General features: G+C 45.0%; 1 protein-coding gene across 2 annotated transcripts in view; it reads left to right on the top strand.

The window, feature by feature from the left end:
• WNT3A (Wnt family member 3A) overlaps window positions 1–16,474 on the top strand; it is a 118,896-nt gene extending 102,422 nt beyond the window's left edge. For both annotated transcript variants that reach the window (XM_073329597.2, XM_073329599.2), the window contains exons 3-4: window positions 12,850–13,115; window positions 15,995–16,474. In XM_073329597.2, coding sequence (XP_073185698.1) covers window positions 12,850–13,115; window positions 15,995–16,474 — 746 coding nt within the window. The remainder of the gene's footprint in view (window positions 1–12,849; window positions 13,116–15,994) is intronic.
• Window positions 16,475–18,558: the final 2,084 nt, after the last annotated feature.

Genomic DNA, 18,558 nt, shown 5'->3' with positions numbered 1-18,558 from the left:
ATAATATGTATGAGCTTTGTCTGGCACATAGTTACAGCAGAGATTACTTCAACCATCCTTTTTGAACATAGACCTAGAGATAGCAGAAGACTGAGCAAGTAATTCAGACATTGTCTCTAGTCCAGGCATTAGACTCCTTATTTCGCTTCCTACTTACTTTCCACTGCTGACTTTTAGAGGGACAGTACTTCCCCCCTCCCTCCATCCTCCCTGCGGTTTGGGAGGAGGAATTGAAGTCAATAGAGTTGCATCAGGGATGTGTTTGGTCCAAGGGCTACCATAAAGGCAATGAAGTCTGTGGGTTCCTGGCTGAGTCTGATTAGCTCAAGTGCCTGAAATCAAAAGAACATGATTCATTGGTATTTAGAAAACAAGCTTTTGATTGCTCTCCCAAGCTGTGGAAGGGGTTGCTCCGGGAAGAGCTCTTGAGATAGTTTGCCTGTGATCCCGTTCAGACTAAAAAAATGTAAGTGAATCCACTGGCCCCAATTCCTTACTCACTCACACTGGTGTAAATCAGGATTAAACCACTGAAGCTATTGATTGTAGTAAGACTTTGACACAATCCCACATAGCATGCTCACAAGCAAATCAGGGAATTGTGGTCTAGATGAAATCACGGCGTGGCAGGTGCAAAACTGGTTGAACGAGAGTACTTCAAGAGTTGATATCAATGTTTCACTGAAAACGAGAGGGCATATCTAGTGGGGTCCCACAGGGATCAGTCCTGGGTTCAGTACTATTCAATATTTTCATTAATGACTTGGATAACGGAGTGGAGAGTATGTTTATACAATCTGCACATGTCACCAGGCTGGGAGGGGTTGCGAGCACTTTAGAGGACAGGATTAGAATTCAAAGTGACCTTGACAAATTGGACAATTGGTCCGAAATCAACAAGATGAAATTCAGTAGAGACAAGTGCAAAGTACTTGATTTAGGAAGGAAAAATCAAGTGAATAACTACAAAATGGGGACCCCTGTCTAGGGGGTAAGATTGCTGAAGAGGATCTGGGGGTTATAGTGGCTCACAAATCGAATATGAGTCAACAATATGATGCAGCTAAAAAAGAGGCTGATCTTCAAGGTGTGTTAACAAGAGTGTCTTACATAAGATCTGGGCGGTAATTGTCTGGCTCTACTCAGCACTGGTGAGGCCTCAGCTGGAGTACCATGTCCAATACTGGGCACCACACTTTAGGAAGGATGTGGACACGTTGGAGAGAGTTCAGAAGAGAATAACAAAATGATCAAAGGTTTAGAAAACCTGACCTATGAGGAAGGGCTGAAAAACCTGAGCATGTTTAGTCTTGGGAAAAGAAGACTGAGCGAAGACCTGATAACAGTCTTCAAATATTTTAAGGGCTGTTATAAAGAGGACTGTGATCAACTGTTCTCCATATCCACTGAAGGTGGGATATGAAGTGATGGGCTTAATCTGCAGCATGGGAGATGTAGGTTAGATATAAGAAAAACTTTCTAACGGTAAGGTTACTTAAGCTCTGAAATAGGCTTCCAACGGAGGTTGTAGCCATCCCCGTCATTGGAGGTTTTTAAGAACAGGTTGGACAACCACCTGTCAGGGATGGTCTAGGTTTCCTTGATCCTTGGGGTATGAACTTGCTGATTTCTCGAGGTCCCTTCCAGTCCTACCTTTCTATGATTCATGAAGCGAATAATGTTGCACTAGTGTAAAAAATAATGTGAGTAGAAAATCAAGTCGACACATTCTCCTGTAGTCTATGTATTTGGAGGGTGACAGAAGGATAAGAGCCCAACAACTGCAATATCCTGTTGCCTGCAACTACAGAAGAGAAACCCAGGCGAGTCACTTACCTCCCCTGCCTCAGTTTCTCCATTCATAAAACTGCACAGACCTTGCACATAATGGCACATTTTAAAAATTCCCCACAGATCTAGTAGAATAACGTTTGCTATAACGAGAGCTGGGAGGAAAATGTTTTTCTCATCCTGTGAAAAACGTCGAGATTTCAGTATTTTTTCCCATCCTGCATCAAGCTGAGAAGTCAAAATTTCAAAAGATGTTATGAACTGAAAAGCCAGAAAAAGAATTTGGTTCAGGGCAATTGAAACAGTTTGTTTTGAATTTGAAGCTTTAAAAAAAAAAGAACATTTTGGAGTAGAATTAACTTAAATTCAAAACCAAAAGTCTTTGGAACTGGAAAACTGAAACTGTTGGTTTAGACAGGGTTAAAATGTTGGGATGTTTTGACTAGTTACAAACATTTTTAACCACATGTTTTTCAAGTCAAGAACTTCACTGAATGTGCCAGTTTCCTGTGGACAGTTTCACTTTTGATGAACTGGCCTTTTTCTACCAAAAATGCTGTCTTGGAAAATTCCCAACCAATGCTCCCTATAACCACACCAAACCATTGGTCCATCTAAGGGCATGTGTACACTGCCCACGTTACAGCGCGGCCGCGGCAGCTAAGTCACCACTGGCTAACACCAGATGCTTCAAAGGAAGAAAAGAAGCACACAGGGTTCCTAGCTAGTCATACCACCCTGTACTTGGGAAAGAAGGAGGGAATTTCCATTCTAAGAGCCCTAGAGCGATCAGTTTACACCCCGGAGCTTGAGCTTTGATTATCTTTATCAGCTTGCATAACTACAAACAGCGACGAACTGGCCATGTCACAGGTCAGGACACTATGCTATGCTCATAGACCACAGCAGCTATGCCTTTTGCTTAGCAGAGATTCTCACACATGCATCCCTTAGCCTGCTCCCTTGTGTAGATCCTTCCACCCAAACATTCTCCTCTACATCCCTGGTAGATGGTCTGTATTTGTGTTCAGCACAATTACAAATTACAGGCTATTTCCTAGCAAAAATATTTACTATTTTCAGGATGCTTGAGCATTACACATATCATGGGACAAGTCCATCTGGCTACGAATGTTGTTGGTGCATAAGAAATCATCTAGTCAAAGCCCTTCTAAAAATCTAGCTGCTATGAGTCACTTGGTAACTCCCTGCAGCAGAGTTCCATAGCCTGTCTATACCCTGCCTAAAGGAGTCCTGTGTTTCCCTGTATCAATTCCAAATTGATTGGCCATTAGTGGAACCAAATGAGCTCTCAGCATTTGTGTTTGACGTTCCCTAGTTTTTCTGACACTTGAACCAAAAAACCTCACGTCAGTCTCAAACTTGGCAAGGTTTTCAGAGTATGTGTAGAGCTGGGGTGAGAGGAAAAGTGGCACAAGGAGCGTTAACCTGCCAGCGGGAAATCAAGAACCCCACTGCAGACAGATTTCCGAGTGGTAGCTGTGTTAGTCTGTATCAGCAAAAACAACAAGGAGTCCTTGTGGCACTTTAGAGACTAACAAATTAATTTGGGAATAAGCTTTCATGGGCTAAAACCCACTTCATCAGATGCATGGAGTGGAAGTGGGTTTTAGCCCAGGAAAGCTTATGCCCAACTAAATTTGTTAGTCTCTAAAGTGCCACTAGGACTCCTCGCTGTTTTTACTGCAGATAGAGTGGTTTCAATCATTTGTTGGCAATTCTGTTATTTAAGGGCTAGGACTCAGGATTCTATACTCATCTCTATCTCTCGTCAACTGTGAGACTTTTGGCAAATCACCTCAACTCCATGGGCCTCTGCTTCTCCCTCTTCTCTCCCCCGCCCCCCGGCCCCGTTTTTCTCATCTTTTTTAACTGCAAGCTCTGGGTCAGGGACTGTCTCTCGCTATGTGTTTGTACAGTGCCTAGCACAATAGACGGCGCGTATAGGGTTGCCAGTTTTGGTTGGACGTATTAGTGGAGATTTAATCACATGACATAATCTTTAATTCAAGATTAATCTTTAATTCCTGGAGACTCCAGGCCAATCCTGGAGGGTTGGCAGCCCTAGGCGGATAGCATAGGCATGGGAAGGCTGTGCCTCCCCAAATAGTTTGGCGTGACCCTGCCCATGCTCCACTCCCAGGACCTCTCCTGCCTGCTTCCAGTTCCCTTCCCACTCTTCGGTGTCCAGCCAAGAGTCTGAGGTAGGCAGGCTAGGGCTGGTGAGCACAAGGCCCAGCACCACCCATCCGTCCAATGCTGGGGACACTGGGACCACGCTGCCCACCCAGTGCTCTGGGGCCGGGGGCGCTCCAGCCATGCCACCCACCCCAGCACACTGAGGCTGAGGGCACACAGGGGAGCCAGTGGCCATGGAGGGGAGGGGGCGGTGTGCTCCAAGCTCTGGCGCGGGAGGGGGGCTGGAAGAGATGGGGCGGGGCCTTGGGCAGAGGGGAAAGGGCCAGGGACTAACCTCCCCCAACGGCGCATTCACCCGCCACCCATGCCTAGCACAATGAAGGACCAATCTTGTTTGATGTTACAGATAAATAACAACAATGTGAATACATTCAAAGGACCCTTCATTTGAAACAGCATTCATGGAGCCTATTGATTTGAACTGGTGCACGGAGTTATTTTGATGGCAGGGGACTATGTTTTTTTTAAAAGAAGAGGGTTTCCTTTTATACAGTGAAATAGTTTTCCAAAGGAGGAGTTGAAAGCCCCATCACTTGGGTCATTTTAAACTAAATTCAGGCACTATGTTGTAGGGTAGTCATAGAACCATGGAACCATGGCGTCAGAAAGGACCTCAAGGGTCATCTAGTCTAACCCCCTGCCAAGATGCAGGATTTGTTGTGTCTAAATACATTTCATGGGCAGGAAACAATGGACTGGAGGACATAGTTGAGATTTTTTCACCCTCTGAGGCCTACCATTTAGAGTCATAGAGATGAAGGCCAAACTATCTAGTCTAACCTCGTCTATATCACAGGCCATTAAGTACCACCCAGCCACCCCCGTCCCAAGCCCAACAGCCAGAATTATACCAACGTATTACAGCCCTCCGGAGACTCACTGATGGTATGCCACAGCCAGAGAACAGGAGGGACTGGTGCATGGTGCACCAAGAATTCTGTTTCATTTTGTGTCTGTCCATTTCTCAGTGACTTTTCCCGCCTAAAATCCCCTAAGCATGTGCAGCATTTGAGATGCACTAAACAGCAGGATTTGAGCCTCCAACCTCCAGCAGTGACCTCTATCACTCAAGCTAAGCTACCAAGGACTAGAATCACAAAGGGTGCTTAGGTGCTGCAACAGCTAACTCCTAGGTGCCCTGCCACCAGTCGAATTCACAGCCATTGGAAGTCAAGGAGAGTAAGGTGCCCAAGTCACTTAGGCTATTAAAAATATATGAAGGATATTAAATATTATAAATCTCCTTTTAATGAGACCCTTGACCTCTCCATAGGTCGCTTTTCAATGGAATATAATATGGGCTGTAGCCAACTGGCTACTTACACGTATATGTAAGAGAGACACTATTCCACTGCCCTCTGCTGAGTGGAATCCTACTGTGTGTCATAGGCCTTTTACTGTGAAAGCTGAAAGAGTTTAAGGCAGAATAATCTGCTTTCTGTCCTCACCACTGCTGTGATGTTCAGAGCATCTACAGCACAAAGCACAGTGACCATTTGAAATTCCTAGTCGGCCACTACAATATAGTTCTCATTAACTTACTCTCAGGAAGATCACCAACCTTAGCCCAGAGGTATCCTATCCTTCTGTCAGTTTCTCTTACCTTCCCTTTTTCAAGGGTTATTCAGATCTCATGTTCACATCAGGTTACCCCTCATCTCTTTCTTTTGAAAGAGACATTCCTCCGTTTTTACCATCGCACCAGTCAACACTGAGCTGTAATGATACTTTGCATCTTCCATCCAAGACACTCTATAAACATCAACAAATTTAGCCTTGCAAACTCCCTGGGAGATAAGTTTGATTGTCCGCTGTGTTCCTGATAAGGAAGCTGAGGGACAGAGAGAGATTAGGTGACTTTTGCTCAAGGTCACAGAGGAAGCCTGCATAAGAACTGGAAATAAAACCTCAGGTCTCCTGACTCCTGGTCTTCCTTACTTCTCCTTGCTGATAATATCACTTTCCCCCTCTGCCCACATGTCTCTGGCTGGATCAGGAATGTCCTGCATGGAGCATGCAGTTGGGAAGTTCTGGGGGATAGAACCTCAAGATACTATGGGCAAGAATTTCAAAAATGGCTAGAAAAACGAGTCTGGTAGCACCTTAAAGACTAGCAGATTTATTTGGGCATAAGCTTTCATGGGTAAAAACCCACTTCTTCAGATGCATGGAGATGCCATGCATCTAAAGAAGTGGGTTTTTACCCATGAAAGCTTATGCCCAAATAAATGTTAGTCTTTAAAGTGCCACCAGACTCCTCATTATTTTTGTGGATACAGACTAACACAACTACCCCTCTGAAAAGTGGCTAGTGATTTTGAGTGCCTATATCTTAGGGGCCCAGTTTCAGACATCTTCAAGGGCCCTGACTTTCAGAAAGTGCCAAGCGCCCACCTTCTGAGACTCAGCCCCCTTTGAATTGTCTAAAATTAGGCACTTAAAAGATTGCAGCAGACAAAATTACTAAGTCACTTTTGAAAATCTCAGCCACCATTGTGAGCAATATGAGATTTTAATGTGCCGAAGCCAGAGACTCAGTGACCTTCTGCTGCAGGGGTAAACAGTAGTTAAAATGCTCTTAAGCCTACATCCCCATTAACCTTCTCCTACCAGCTGACTTTCCAGAAGCCCTCTTCAAGTTGTAACGAGCTGCCTGTCTCCTGCTACCAGAACCACCCAGAGAGGAATGAGGCTCGCTGACAAATGCATTGCACTCTCCTCTTATCTTTACTAAGTTTCTTGCATTTTTATATGGCACCTTAATAACCCCTCATTTCCATTACAAGTGCATGCTTTCCTTCTGCTTATCTGTATCTCTATGCACTCCTTCTCCATTCCTGCAGCCACACCGCCTGGGGCTATGACCTGGTGAGCTCTCCAAAGCTTAACAGGGTCAAGTCTGCTTAGTAATTGGATGAAGGTCCTCAGATCGAATATGTTGCAGGAAGTGATTCACTAGATGGCACTCTTCTATGTGCATCAATACTGAGCCCACTGTCCCAGCCTAAAGTTAGAGGTGAGAGATGAGATGCAAATCCAATGTCTCAATCCCACGTGGTCATTAAAAGATCCCCTGGCATTATCTCAAGGGTAGGATTGTTAACCTCAGTGCTCTGGGCCAGATTTCAGCTACACTCTGCCTGACTCAATTCCTCATGTAGTTACAATTGGTTACAGTGCTGTTCACTTCCTGTTGCATGCTGTTAAACAGCTGCTGTGTTCCACCCTAGAGGCAGCTGCATTTCATAGATTCATAGATTCATAGATATTTAGGTCAGAAGGGACCATTATGATCATCTAGTCTGACCTCCTGCACAATGCAGGCCACAGAATTTCACCCACCACTCCTAAAAAAGACCTCACACCTATATCTGTGCTATTGAAGTCCTCAAATTGTAGTTTGAAGACCTCAAGGAGCAGAGAATCCTCCAGCAAGTGACCCGTGCCCCATGCTACAGAGGAAGGCGAAAAACCTCCAGGGCCTTCCAATCTGCCCTGGAGGAAAATTCCTTCCCGACCCCAAATATGGCGATCAGCTAAACCCTGAGCATATGGGCAAGATTCATCAGCCAGATACTACAGAAAATTCTTTCCCGGGTAACTTGGATCTTACCCCATCTAAAAACCCATCACAGGCCATTGGGCCTATTTACCATGAATATTTAATTACCAAAACCATGTTATCCCATCATACCATCTCCTCCATAAACTTATCGAGTTTAATCTTAAAGCAAGATAGATCTTTTGCCCCCACTACTTCCCTCGGAAGGCTATTCCAAAACTTCACTCCTCTGATGGTTAGAAACCTTCGTCTAATTTCTAATCTAAATTTCCTAGTGGCCAGTTTATATCCATTTGTTCTTGTGTCCACATTGGTATTGAGTTTAAATAATTCCTCTCCCTCTCTGGTATTTATCCCTCTGATATATTTATAGAGAGCAATCCTATCTCCCCTCAACCTTCTTTTAGTTAGGCTAAACAAGCCAAGCTCCCTGAGTCTCCTTTCATAAGACAAGTTTTCCATTCCTCGGATCATCCTAGTAGCCCTTCTCTGTACCTGTTCCAGTTTGAATTCATCCTTCTTAAACATGGGAGACCAGAACTTTCACTGGCCGTTGAGCAACCCCTACATGTATAGTCTGTAAAGTGCTCTGGGATCTTTCCACATGAGAAGTGCTATATAAAACCTGAAGTTATTGTTAAGGAAAAGAATTAAAAATACCTCCAGAGCTGAAGAGTTTCTGTACATGTGTAACCTACACACATGTGGGAATGGTGCTGTGCCACCAAGACCACTTACAGATTAATGAGTCTGCTCTACAGCTTTAGCTAAGGGCCATGTGGCTTTTAGCTCATGCACTTAGCTCCAGGGGTCCCAGGTTCGATCCTGCCCGCCAGCAACCGGGGTCTGTCGGTGTTACACATGCTTGACTAAAAGTATCTTCTCCCTTACTTGTATGCACTCAGTGACTTTCTAACCTTTATAAGCATGCTGAAGCTGTGTTCCAGGACATTGCTCATGCCTTTTGCTTGTAATTTCCTGCATGCTATTTTATTTGCATATTGTTGAATTTGGTAGTATCCCAGAGGGAAGAGCCAATGCACGGGTTCTGGCTCAAGTATTCAAGCTAGTCAGGACCTCTCTGTTAACACGCAATATTGGTTTCGATCCTGAGAACACGTTAGGGTTTTGACTTGGCTTGTTAAATACTCTCCATATTACTAAGTGCAAATAACTGATTGAGCAGCCAGAAGTTAAAGCCATATGTTCCCATTCATAGCAATTAGAATGGACTAAGGTCCACGAAACCTGGTAAAAAAAAAACACAAAAAAAACCCGACGAGTAAAGTTATTGAGCCAGATCATCAACTGGTGTAAATATGGCATAGAGCCGTTGAAGTCAATGGATCTACACCAATTTAAACTAGCTGAAAATCTGCCTCTATGGCTATATTTGTATTACAGAACAATCCTGATTATCCAAACAACATGGGTGACACCAAATTTGTTTGGATAACTGGACAGTGGGGTGGGAGGAGGTATTGTTTCATGATTTCTGTGTGTATATAAAGTCTGCTGCAGTTTCCACGGTAAACATCTGATGAAGTGAGCTGTAGCTCACGAAAGCTCATGCTCAAATAAATTGGTTAGTCTCTAAGGTGCCACAAGTACTCCTTTTCTATAGACAAGGAGTTAGCTTGTTAGGGAGATTTGTAAAGGGTCTCCAAGAGGCTGGATTATCATGATTGATCATCATGTTTTCCCTACACCAGAGCCAGTTGGAACCTTTTAGATTAAATGTTTTTTGTCAAAAAATGCTGCTCCATTGGGTTTCATGGAGACGTATCGATTTTGACGGGAAGGTTTCTGAGGTCTAGGGCGGGCTCTCTGGTCACTTCCAAAGAGAGAGAAAGACCCAAATTGGAAAGCTGAACTTACAGATCCAAAGCTAGATATTTCAACACTATTCCATTTTCACAAAGACATTTGAAAAATTTTGTATCCTTCCACTGTGGAATGAAAGCAAAATGTGAAAGCTGTCATGTAATGGAATTGTTCTCCGGCCACTCTAGTTATGGCTCAAGTGAATCATAGAATCATAGAATATCAGGGTTGGAAGGAACCTCAGGAGGTCATCTAGTCCAACCTCCTGCTCAAAGCAGGACCAATCCCCAACTAAATCATCCCAGCCAGGGCTTTGTCAAGCCTGACCTTAAAAACCTCTAAGGAAGGAGATTCCACCACCTCCCTAGGTAACACATTCCAGTGCTTCATCACCCTCCTAGTGAAAAAGTTTTCCCTAATATCCAACCTAAACCTCCCCCACTGCAACTTGAGACCATTACTCCTTGTTCTGTCATCTGCTACCACTGAAGTGCATAAAGGAAGGTCTTCCCAGAGACTTAGCTACTCAACCTCATGATGAGAACCCCTTTCAGTTGACCCAGCCAAAGGCTAAAAAGATTGTCGCCAACATTCCCAGGTGAAGAGCCAGACATGACAACAATCCTTTTAGGTAGCTCAGGGACCTGGCACCGAATTGGGCAAATAGACAAACCTTCAAGCACACATAAGTATGAGGAATAAACAGGAAGAACTGGAAGTATTAATACATATGCTCAATTATGGTTTACTTGGCATCACAGACATGGTGGGATAAGTCTCATGACTGGATTTTGGTATACAGGAGTATCGCTTGTTCAGGAAGGACAAGCAGGATAAAAAGTGATGAGGTGTTGCATTGTATATCAAGAATATGTACACTTGTGCTGAGGTCCAGAAGGAGGTGAGGGGCAGACCAGTTGAAATTCTCTGGGTAAAGATAAAAGGGATAAAGAATAGGGGTGATGTCATGGTAGGGATCTACTAGCAACCACCAATCAGGAAGAGGAGGTGGATGAGGCATTTCTAGAACACATCACAGAAATATCCAAAACACAAGACCTGGTAATAATGGATGACTTGAGCTACCCAGTCATCTGTTAGAAAAGTAATATGGCAAAACACAAAATGTCCAGTATATTCTTAGAATGTATTAAGGAAAAACGTATGTTTCAGAAAAGGGAGGATGTAACAAGAGCGACAGTCATTTTAGACTTGATTCTGATCAATAGGGAGGAATTGGTAGCAAATCTGAAGGTGGAAGGCAATTTGGGTGAAAGTGACCATTAAATGATAGATTTCATGATGCTAAGGAGAGGCGGGAGTAAGAGCAGCAGAATAAGGACAATGGACTTCAAAAAAGCAGATCTCAACAAATGCAGAGAACTGGTAGGTAAGGTCCCATGGTAGGAAAATCTAAGGGAGAAAGGAGTTCAGGAAAGCTGTCAGTTTCTCAAGGAGGCAATTTTGAAGGTACAACTGCAAACGATTCTGATGCTATAGTAAGATAGGAAGCACAGTAAGAGGGCAATATGGCTCCACCTGGAACTCTTTAATGACCTCGAAATCAAAAAGGAATACTACAGAAAGTGGAAATATGGATGAATTGCTAAGGATGAGTACAAAAGAATGGGACAACCATGCAGTGACACAAAATGAGTTACACCTAGCAAGGGACATAAAAGGCAAAAATAAGAGGTTATTTAAATATATTAGGAGCAAGAGAAAAACTAAGAAAATGTAGGTCCTCTACTTAGCAGAGAAGAAGAGTTATTATGGATGACATTAAGAAGGCTAATGAGTTGAATGCCTATTTTGCTACAATTTTCATGAAAAATGTTCATGATGTTCAGATATGCAACACAATTAGAATTAACAGCAAAGGGGAAGGAACGCAAGCCAAACCAGGGAAAGAACAGGTTAAAGAATATTTAGATAAGTTAGATAGATTCAAGTTGAAGGACAGGATTAGAATTTAAAATGACCTTGACAATGCAGAGAATTGGTCTGAATTCAACAGATGAAATTCAATAAAGACAAATGAAAAGTCCTTCACTTAGGAAGGAAAACTCAAATGCACAACTACAGATTGAGGAATAAATGGGTAGTTGGTAGTACCGCTGAAAAAAGATCTGGGGGTTATAGTGGATCACAGATTGAATGAGAGTGAACAATGTGATGCATCTGCAAAAAAAAAAAGGCTAATATCATTCAGGGGTGTATTAACAAGAGTGTTGTACATAAGACAGGGGAGGTAATTGTCCAGTTGTACTCAGCACTGGTGAGGCTTCAGCTGGAGCACTGTGTCCAGTTCTGGGTGCCACACTTTAGGGAAGATGCAGTGAAATTGGTGAGAGTCCAGAGGAGAGCAATCAAAATGATCAAAGGTTTAGAGAAGTTTAAAAAATTGGACATGTTTAGTCTTGAGAAAAGAAGACAGGGGGAACCTGATAACAGTCTTCAGCTATAGTAAGAGCTGTTATAAAGAGGACTCTGATCAATTGTTCTCCGTGTCCACTGAAGGTGGGACAAGAAGTGATGGGCTTAATCTGCAACAAGGAACATTTAGGTTAGATACTAGGAAAAACTTTCTAACTATAAGGGTAGTTAAGCTCTGAAATAGGCTTCTAAGGGAGGTTGTGGAATCCCCGTCATGGGAGGTTTTTAAGAACAGGCTGGACAAACATCTGTCAGGGATGGTCTAGAAATACTCGGCCTGGCCTCAGCAGCAGGGGCTGGACTGGATGACTTCTTGAGATCCCTTCCAGCCCAGCATTTCTATGATTCTATAAGATGCAGTGTATTGGACGCAGCATCCGGGTGAGCTGGTCAGGTAGCGGAAAGAGCATGTTTCGAGGAAAGATGAGGAGGCTGACACTTGGTGTGCATGGTGCGGGAAGCAGACTGCTGGAATAGCAGGCCGTCCTGGTGTTTTCCCAACTGCCAACCATCAGCAGTCCCCAACATGATATGGAACCAGCCATGCCATTTGCAGAGCCCTGAAAAGGCTGGCTGGGCTAGTCACAGGGCTCTGAAAAGTGTGTGGTTTATCTGGCCTTGGCCCCACTGCCAAAGAGTGGAGTCTGGCAGCAAAGAGACGTCTCCCCTTCCACAGGGGTGACTGGGGTCCAGTCTATATGTACCTGAACCAGTGCTGGATGCTGGAACGCAGAGAGCCCCATTTGGCCATTTGCTTACTAGAGCCTGACCCAAAGTCCATTGTGTGGAGACTTTCCACTGACTTCAGTGGGTGTTGAGTCAGGGCCAGCCCTGACTCATTGTGTCTTCCAGTGCTGGGAATGGCCCGGCCTGGAAATGGGATTCTTAAGCCAGGAGGCAGGTTTCCTAGCCTGCTGCTGTGTTCTTCAGAGGAGGCGCTCATGTCAGTCCGTTGGGAAGGGTCACTCATGTTCGCCACTCAGTAACAGATCCCTGCATCCTTCCCTCTTCCACAGCTACCCGGGAGTCGGCCTTCGTCCACGCCATCGCCTCTGCGGGTGTTGCTTTTGCGGTGACCAGATCCTGTGCCGAGGGCTCGGCCACCATCTGCGGCTGCGATACCCGCCACAAGGGGCCCCCCGGGGAAGGCTGGAAATGGGGAGGCTGCAGTGAGGACGTGGAGTTTGGGACCATGGTGTCTCGAGAGTTCGCGGACGCCCGGGAGAACAGGCCGGATGCTCGGTCAGCCATGAACAGGCATAACAACGAAGCTGGGAGGACAGTAAGGCCGTCCGGTTTCATTTTATTGAGTCCCTAAAAACATTTCCTTCCACCCCCACCCCCGAAAATCCTAGGTGAACGGCGAAAAGAAGCTCAGGTGAACTGGGTTCAACACTGTAGCCCCCTACTGCCCAGTGCGTGTTATAGATTCTCCTCTGTGCCTGATCTGCAGAGGATATGAGTCTGCTATAGCTGCCAGCTATGGGTCTTAGGCCTAGATCCTCAAAGGCTTTTAGGTGCCTAACTCCCATTGAGGGCATGCCTTTGAGGATCTGGGCCTTAGCCTGTTAGTTCAAGCCACGGAAGCTCATGTGCTCAGTTCTGAAGATCTTAGGTTCAGTCCAAATGAAAACTAAGAGGATGGTCATCACATACAGACTTCCCTGTGCTCAGAGCCTGGTTTCTGTGCCTCTTCACACCTAGCAGGTGCCTAAAATAGCCCCATATTTACTCTCAGTGCCTGGGGTTAGCACCAACCTGCCATGGGGGAAAGGGCTTGCTGGCAACTGGGCAATTTCAGGACAAGGCTTCAGTCTGTCCATCCTGCGCACCTGCTTCCTAGCACCACCAGGAAACTTTCTTGGCTTGGAGCTAACTTCTCCAACCCTCACCCCACTATATGCCTCACAAAAGTTGCTTTGTGTTCTTTCCCCCCTACAGAGAGACCTCATGGTTCATCCTATATAGGGACCAAACTTAATTAAATCATAAAATCAAAATAGCTAACCTGATCCTACTCCCTTATTAAGTTGTTATTGACAATGGGGGAAGGAGTGGGGTCTATCCACTTCCATAGAAACATATGACTACAAAGTAGTCACTCCTCCAATATGGAGTTCCACTACTGTATGTAACCACAGTCCGGAACAGGCCAAAACCTCAGAGCGAGATCATCAACTGATGGAGATGGGTGAAGCTCCATTGAAGCCAATGGAGTTATTCCAGTCTACACCAGCTGAGAATCTGGCCCAAGATGGGGAGCACAGACCTTTAAAATTCAAGATGAAGTCCCACCACAAAATGAGGGATGCAGCAACTAAATAGCAGAAGAAGGAAGCAAGACATGTCCCTGTGGTCATTTGACATAAAGTTGTCCATCGGGTCCTGGGTACCATGGGTTACTCAGCATTTCTGATGGCAGTAAAAGACAGGGATAAAGAGTACCACCACACAGTTGGGTAGGATGGAAATGAGGGATTTGTCTCATAATGCGAATCAATAAAAAGATACAATATTAGCTGTAAGTTCAACAGTGACAATTTAGGCTCTTGTTCGGGCTATCTTCATCTTCAGTCCATCCTCAAGACTCCGATCCCATTTTAGGCCCCTTACAGATATCATAGATCAGATAGAAAATGGCACAACATTAACACTGAAATCCTGTTGCTTCAGAAATAGCATATGTTTTCCATTCACACCATGTTAACACTCATTAGGTGCACAAGTTCCAATCCTCTGGATTCAAGTATTTCCAGCTAATAAAACTAAGCAGTAGGGGAAGTCGGAACCAGTTTTCATAAGAATTCAAATCCAATCTCCAGACCAAAAGCTTTGCCTGAGATTTGGATGATTATATGAACCAAACATTTTGCAGTTCTCCCATTGCTAATTACAATCTCCTTGGCAGTGAATGAAGCTGCCTAACTGGCACAAAAAAAACCACCCAGAAAATGTTGATCACACATTGTAGTTGCTGATTCATGGCAAATTTTTTGGATTTAGCTTGGTACTAGTCTGTTCATGCATTCATAAATTTGCTGATCATCTCTGAATAACACAGCTTATTGAGTAAATTGTATCAGGCTATCTTCCACCTCAGAAATGGTGGTGAACAGTGCCTTGGAAATGTGGATCAATTTCAGCCATGGGTGAGGCAAACATAAGTCTCATTGAAGCCAATGGTGATTTCTTCCATTTAGACCAGGACTGACGTTCACCCGCTCCATCTGGTAACCATGCCACCCATAGATGCAGCATTGCCAACACCAAGCATTCAAAAAACTCAAGAGTCAGGCTTCTCAAATCATGAGACTGGCTTAAAAAATAATCATACATTTTGTGTTCTTTTCATTTACCTGCTGGTTTCTGTACCTTTAGCAACTTGGGGGGGCAGGGGAGGCTAGAAACTTACTTTTTGTTTTTTCAAATGAAAGCTGAGATTCTCACCTATTCACATGCCTCCAGGAGCTGGGGCCTTAAGGAAAACACCAACTACCATGAGGCTCGTGATAAAATTGCAAGAATTGGCAACACTGCGAGCTGTGCTTTCAGCTGTCAAGGTGTGACCTGCTCAACACACTGTTGAGAGGCCTGTGAAGAAAATCTTAGGGTTCAGCAGGAAGTGGCACTGGTGATTCAGCAGGTGACATTCTCCTCCTTGACTTGAGTCTCTTTTGCAAGAAAAGGGAGCTCTGATGACCGGGCTAAATTGTCGTTTGGATAATCATAGCACATTTCGCCCATGAATTCTCCCTGCAGTTTAAATCGGCTTATGAATCCTTCTTCACTCCCTGTCCTAAAGTATTATTTGGCTTGGCTAAGTGCCATTCAGAAGCTGCTGTATTCCACCTCAGAGGTGTCTGCATTTCCCTCCTGAGCAAAGTGATCCTTGAGTGTGAATATAGCTATAGAAATATTTACACACATGGGTACAGGAATGACTTCACCTGTCATTGAAAGTACTTTATGGAGACCACGTCCAATCCCTGACTGGTGTATACCAGTGTAGTTAATGAAACTAAATTGGTTTACACCAGCTGAGGAACTAGACCTCTGCCTAGGATTCTTTGGGATGAGAAGTGTTAGGTAAATAACAGAATGTATTATTGATCCATATTATGGGCTAATAGTTTCCCTTTTCCATTTTTCTCTCTTTTCTAGTCCATTATTGATCACATGCATCTGAAGTGCAAATGTCATGGTCTGTCAGGCAGCTGTGAGGTGAAGACGTGCTGGTGGTCCCAGCCAGACTTCAGGGTCATCGGTGACTATCTCAAGGACAAGTACGACAGCGCTTCTGAAATGGTGGTGGAGAAGCATCGGGAGTCCCGTGGCTGGGTCGAGACGCTCAGGCCCAAGTACAACTTCTTCAAGGCCCCAACTGAGAGAGACCTGGTTTACTACGAGAACTCACCAAACTTTTGTGAGCCAAACCCCGAGACGGGCTCCTTTGGGACCCGCGACCGGATCTGCAATGTCACCTCCCACGGGATAGACGGATGCGACCTTCTGTGCTGCGGCCGCGGGCACAACACAAGGACTGAGAAACGGAAAGAGAAGTGCCACTGTATCTTCCACTGGTGCTGCTACGTCAGCTGCCAGGAATGCATACGAGTCTACGATGTTCACACGTGCAAGTAAAGCAGGGATTCCCTGGACAGGCTCCGTGTGGAGAAACGGATTTGAGCCTGCTTCTTCTGAGGTTGTGTAGATGGGAAAGATCTACTTTTTTTTATAGTAAAAGAAAAAATAAAAAAGGCTAAAACTGGCTGGATAGAATAGATCTAATGACTTCTTGGTCGTCCCAAGATGCATCTGGAGGCTAACATTACAAATATGGAACGCCATGCAAAATGATTATGCACCGGTTAGGAGACTGTGATTCCTTTAACTACCCAACAGCACAGAACTGCAGAGATGATTGTTAGCGGGAGCATGATTCTTTCCTCTTCTCTCTACTAACCTGAAGAGACTCATGCTATTAAGTGTCCTTTGAAAGACTTGCAACTTCCTAAACACCTCCTGTTCCCAACCCAATCGGAAGAGGTGATGTCAGACAACAGCTCTCAACGTATTGAGATCCTTTCCAAGCCCCAGCAACCAGAGTCTGTGTGCAACATGAATGGCAAAAAATTAAAATAAAGTAAAATATTCAATTCACTAAAAAAACAAACAAACAAACCCTTCTTCCATGTCTTCCGGGAACAGGGGAATTCTGCAAACATTCCTTAGTGCTGTAGAATGGATGAGCTCTTAGCATGAACTTTTTAACATAGTGGTTTCTGCCAGATTTGACATAGGATGCAGGAACCCATTTAGTCACTTCTGCAGAGGAAGAGACTGCTGACGAATTACTACCAAGGTCCCACTGACACCAGTGCAAAAGGTGTGGTAGATGCTGTGATCTCTAGACACATGGTGCATGCCTTATGTAAAAACTCAGTGCCCAGAAGGGGACCCAGCAAACGCATGGCCACACCAGCAGACATTGACCCAACTGTGACCTCTGGAGGCAGGGGTGTGACTCAGCCGATTAGAAGGAGGATGCCCGTTGAGACGTGCAGTGGGGTAGGGCACAAACCACCTGTGATTAAGGTGATGAGGACATCGTTTCTTTGCACCAGAAGCCAGCAAGGAAAGGAGAGCAGGAAAGGTGTTTCCCCACCTCTGGTTAAGAAACAAAGTAACATTGGAAAGTGCACTTAGTTCATTTCATCCTCTCCGTACAGCTCATGCAGGCTAATTCGGGGGGCTCAGCAGAACCCTCAGAACCGAACTCTGTTGGGAACAGCGGTTCTGAAGGACTGCACGGTATGTGTTGCTAGACAAACCCTGAACTGGAACAGCCTTGGACTCTGGCCAAGTTTGGAACCAGATCCAACCTCTGCAACTAGTGTCTCTATAACAGGCCAAATCAAAACCCTGGTGTCTGAACCACCCTCGACTTGGGGAAAGTTTGGATCCAGATCCAAATCCCATCTCTGCAGCACGGCCCTATCTCTGCTGTTAAACCGTTTCACCTCTTTGACTCCATCCCTTTGCCTGTGTTGCAAACTGTCGTACCTCTGAGACCTAGATTGGGCTTGCCAATTTACAGTAACAAATGTAACTTGCTGCATGATAATCCGGGCTCCACCTGCGGTTGTGGGTTCTCAGGCCTGACTCTCCACTCCCTCACACTGGCTTTTACAGCAGTATAACCCTATTGGCTTGGGTTGCATTATTCCTGATTTATACTGGGGTAAGTGAGAGGTGAATGAAGCACAGAGTCATGGCACACTTAGCCTTTGCCTCCTTCATGTCTCACCCTCTTTTCCCCACCCGCTGGGGGTCCCATCTAGAGAAATGGGAAATGGACTGATTTTTTTATTTTATTTTTTTTGCCATCAAGCATTGCAGAAATGGAAATGAGGACTGACTGCCATGGGAGCTGGATCACGCCTCTGGGCTAGGTTGGGACTGCACACCTGAGTGGGGAAATACAAGCACCCCCTCGATCCCCAGATGCTGGCTTGCTCTCTGCAACCCGAGCAGGTGAGTGGGGAGAGTGCAGCCGAGACAAGGAATGAACGGAGCTTAATCTCCACGGGGAGGGAGTTGTGCCCCAGAGGCATGTCTCTGAGTCCCAGCGCCTCCCGGACTATTTCTAAATTGAGCTGCGCCCAGAGGCACAAGCTAGCCCTCTGAATTGACGGGGTCAATTTTGTCTACTCTGTGTGTAAAGG

The sequence above is a fragment of the Lepidochelys kempii genome, chromosome 2 (genome assembly GCF_965140285.1).
Source record: "Lepidochelys kempii isolate rLepKem1 chromosome 2, rLepKem1.hap1, whole genome shotgun sequence".
In the NCBI taxonomy this organism is placed as follows: domain Eukaryota; kingdom Metazoa; phylum Chordata; order Testudines; family Cheloniidae; genus Lepidochelys; species Lepidochelys kempii.
Note: the sequence above shows the minus strand (reverse complement) of the source record. Positions and strands in the feature narration are given on the sequence as shown.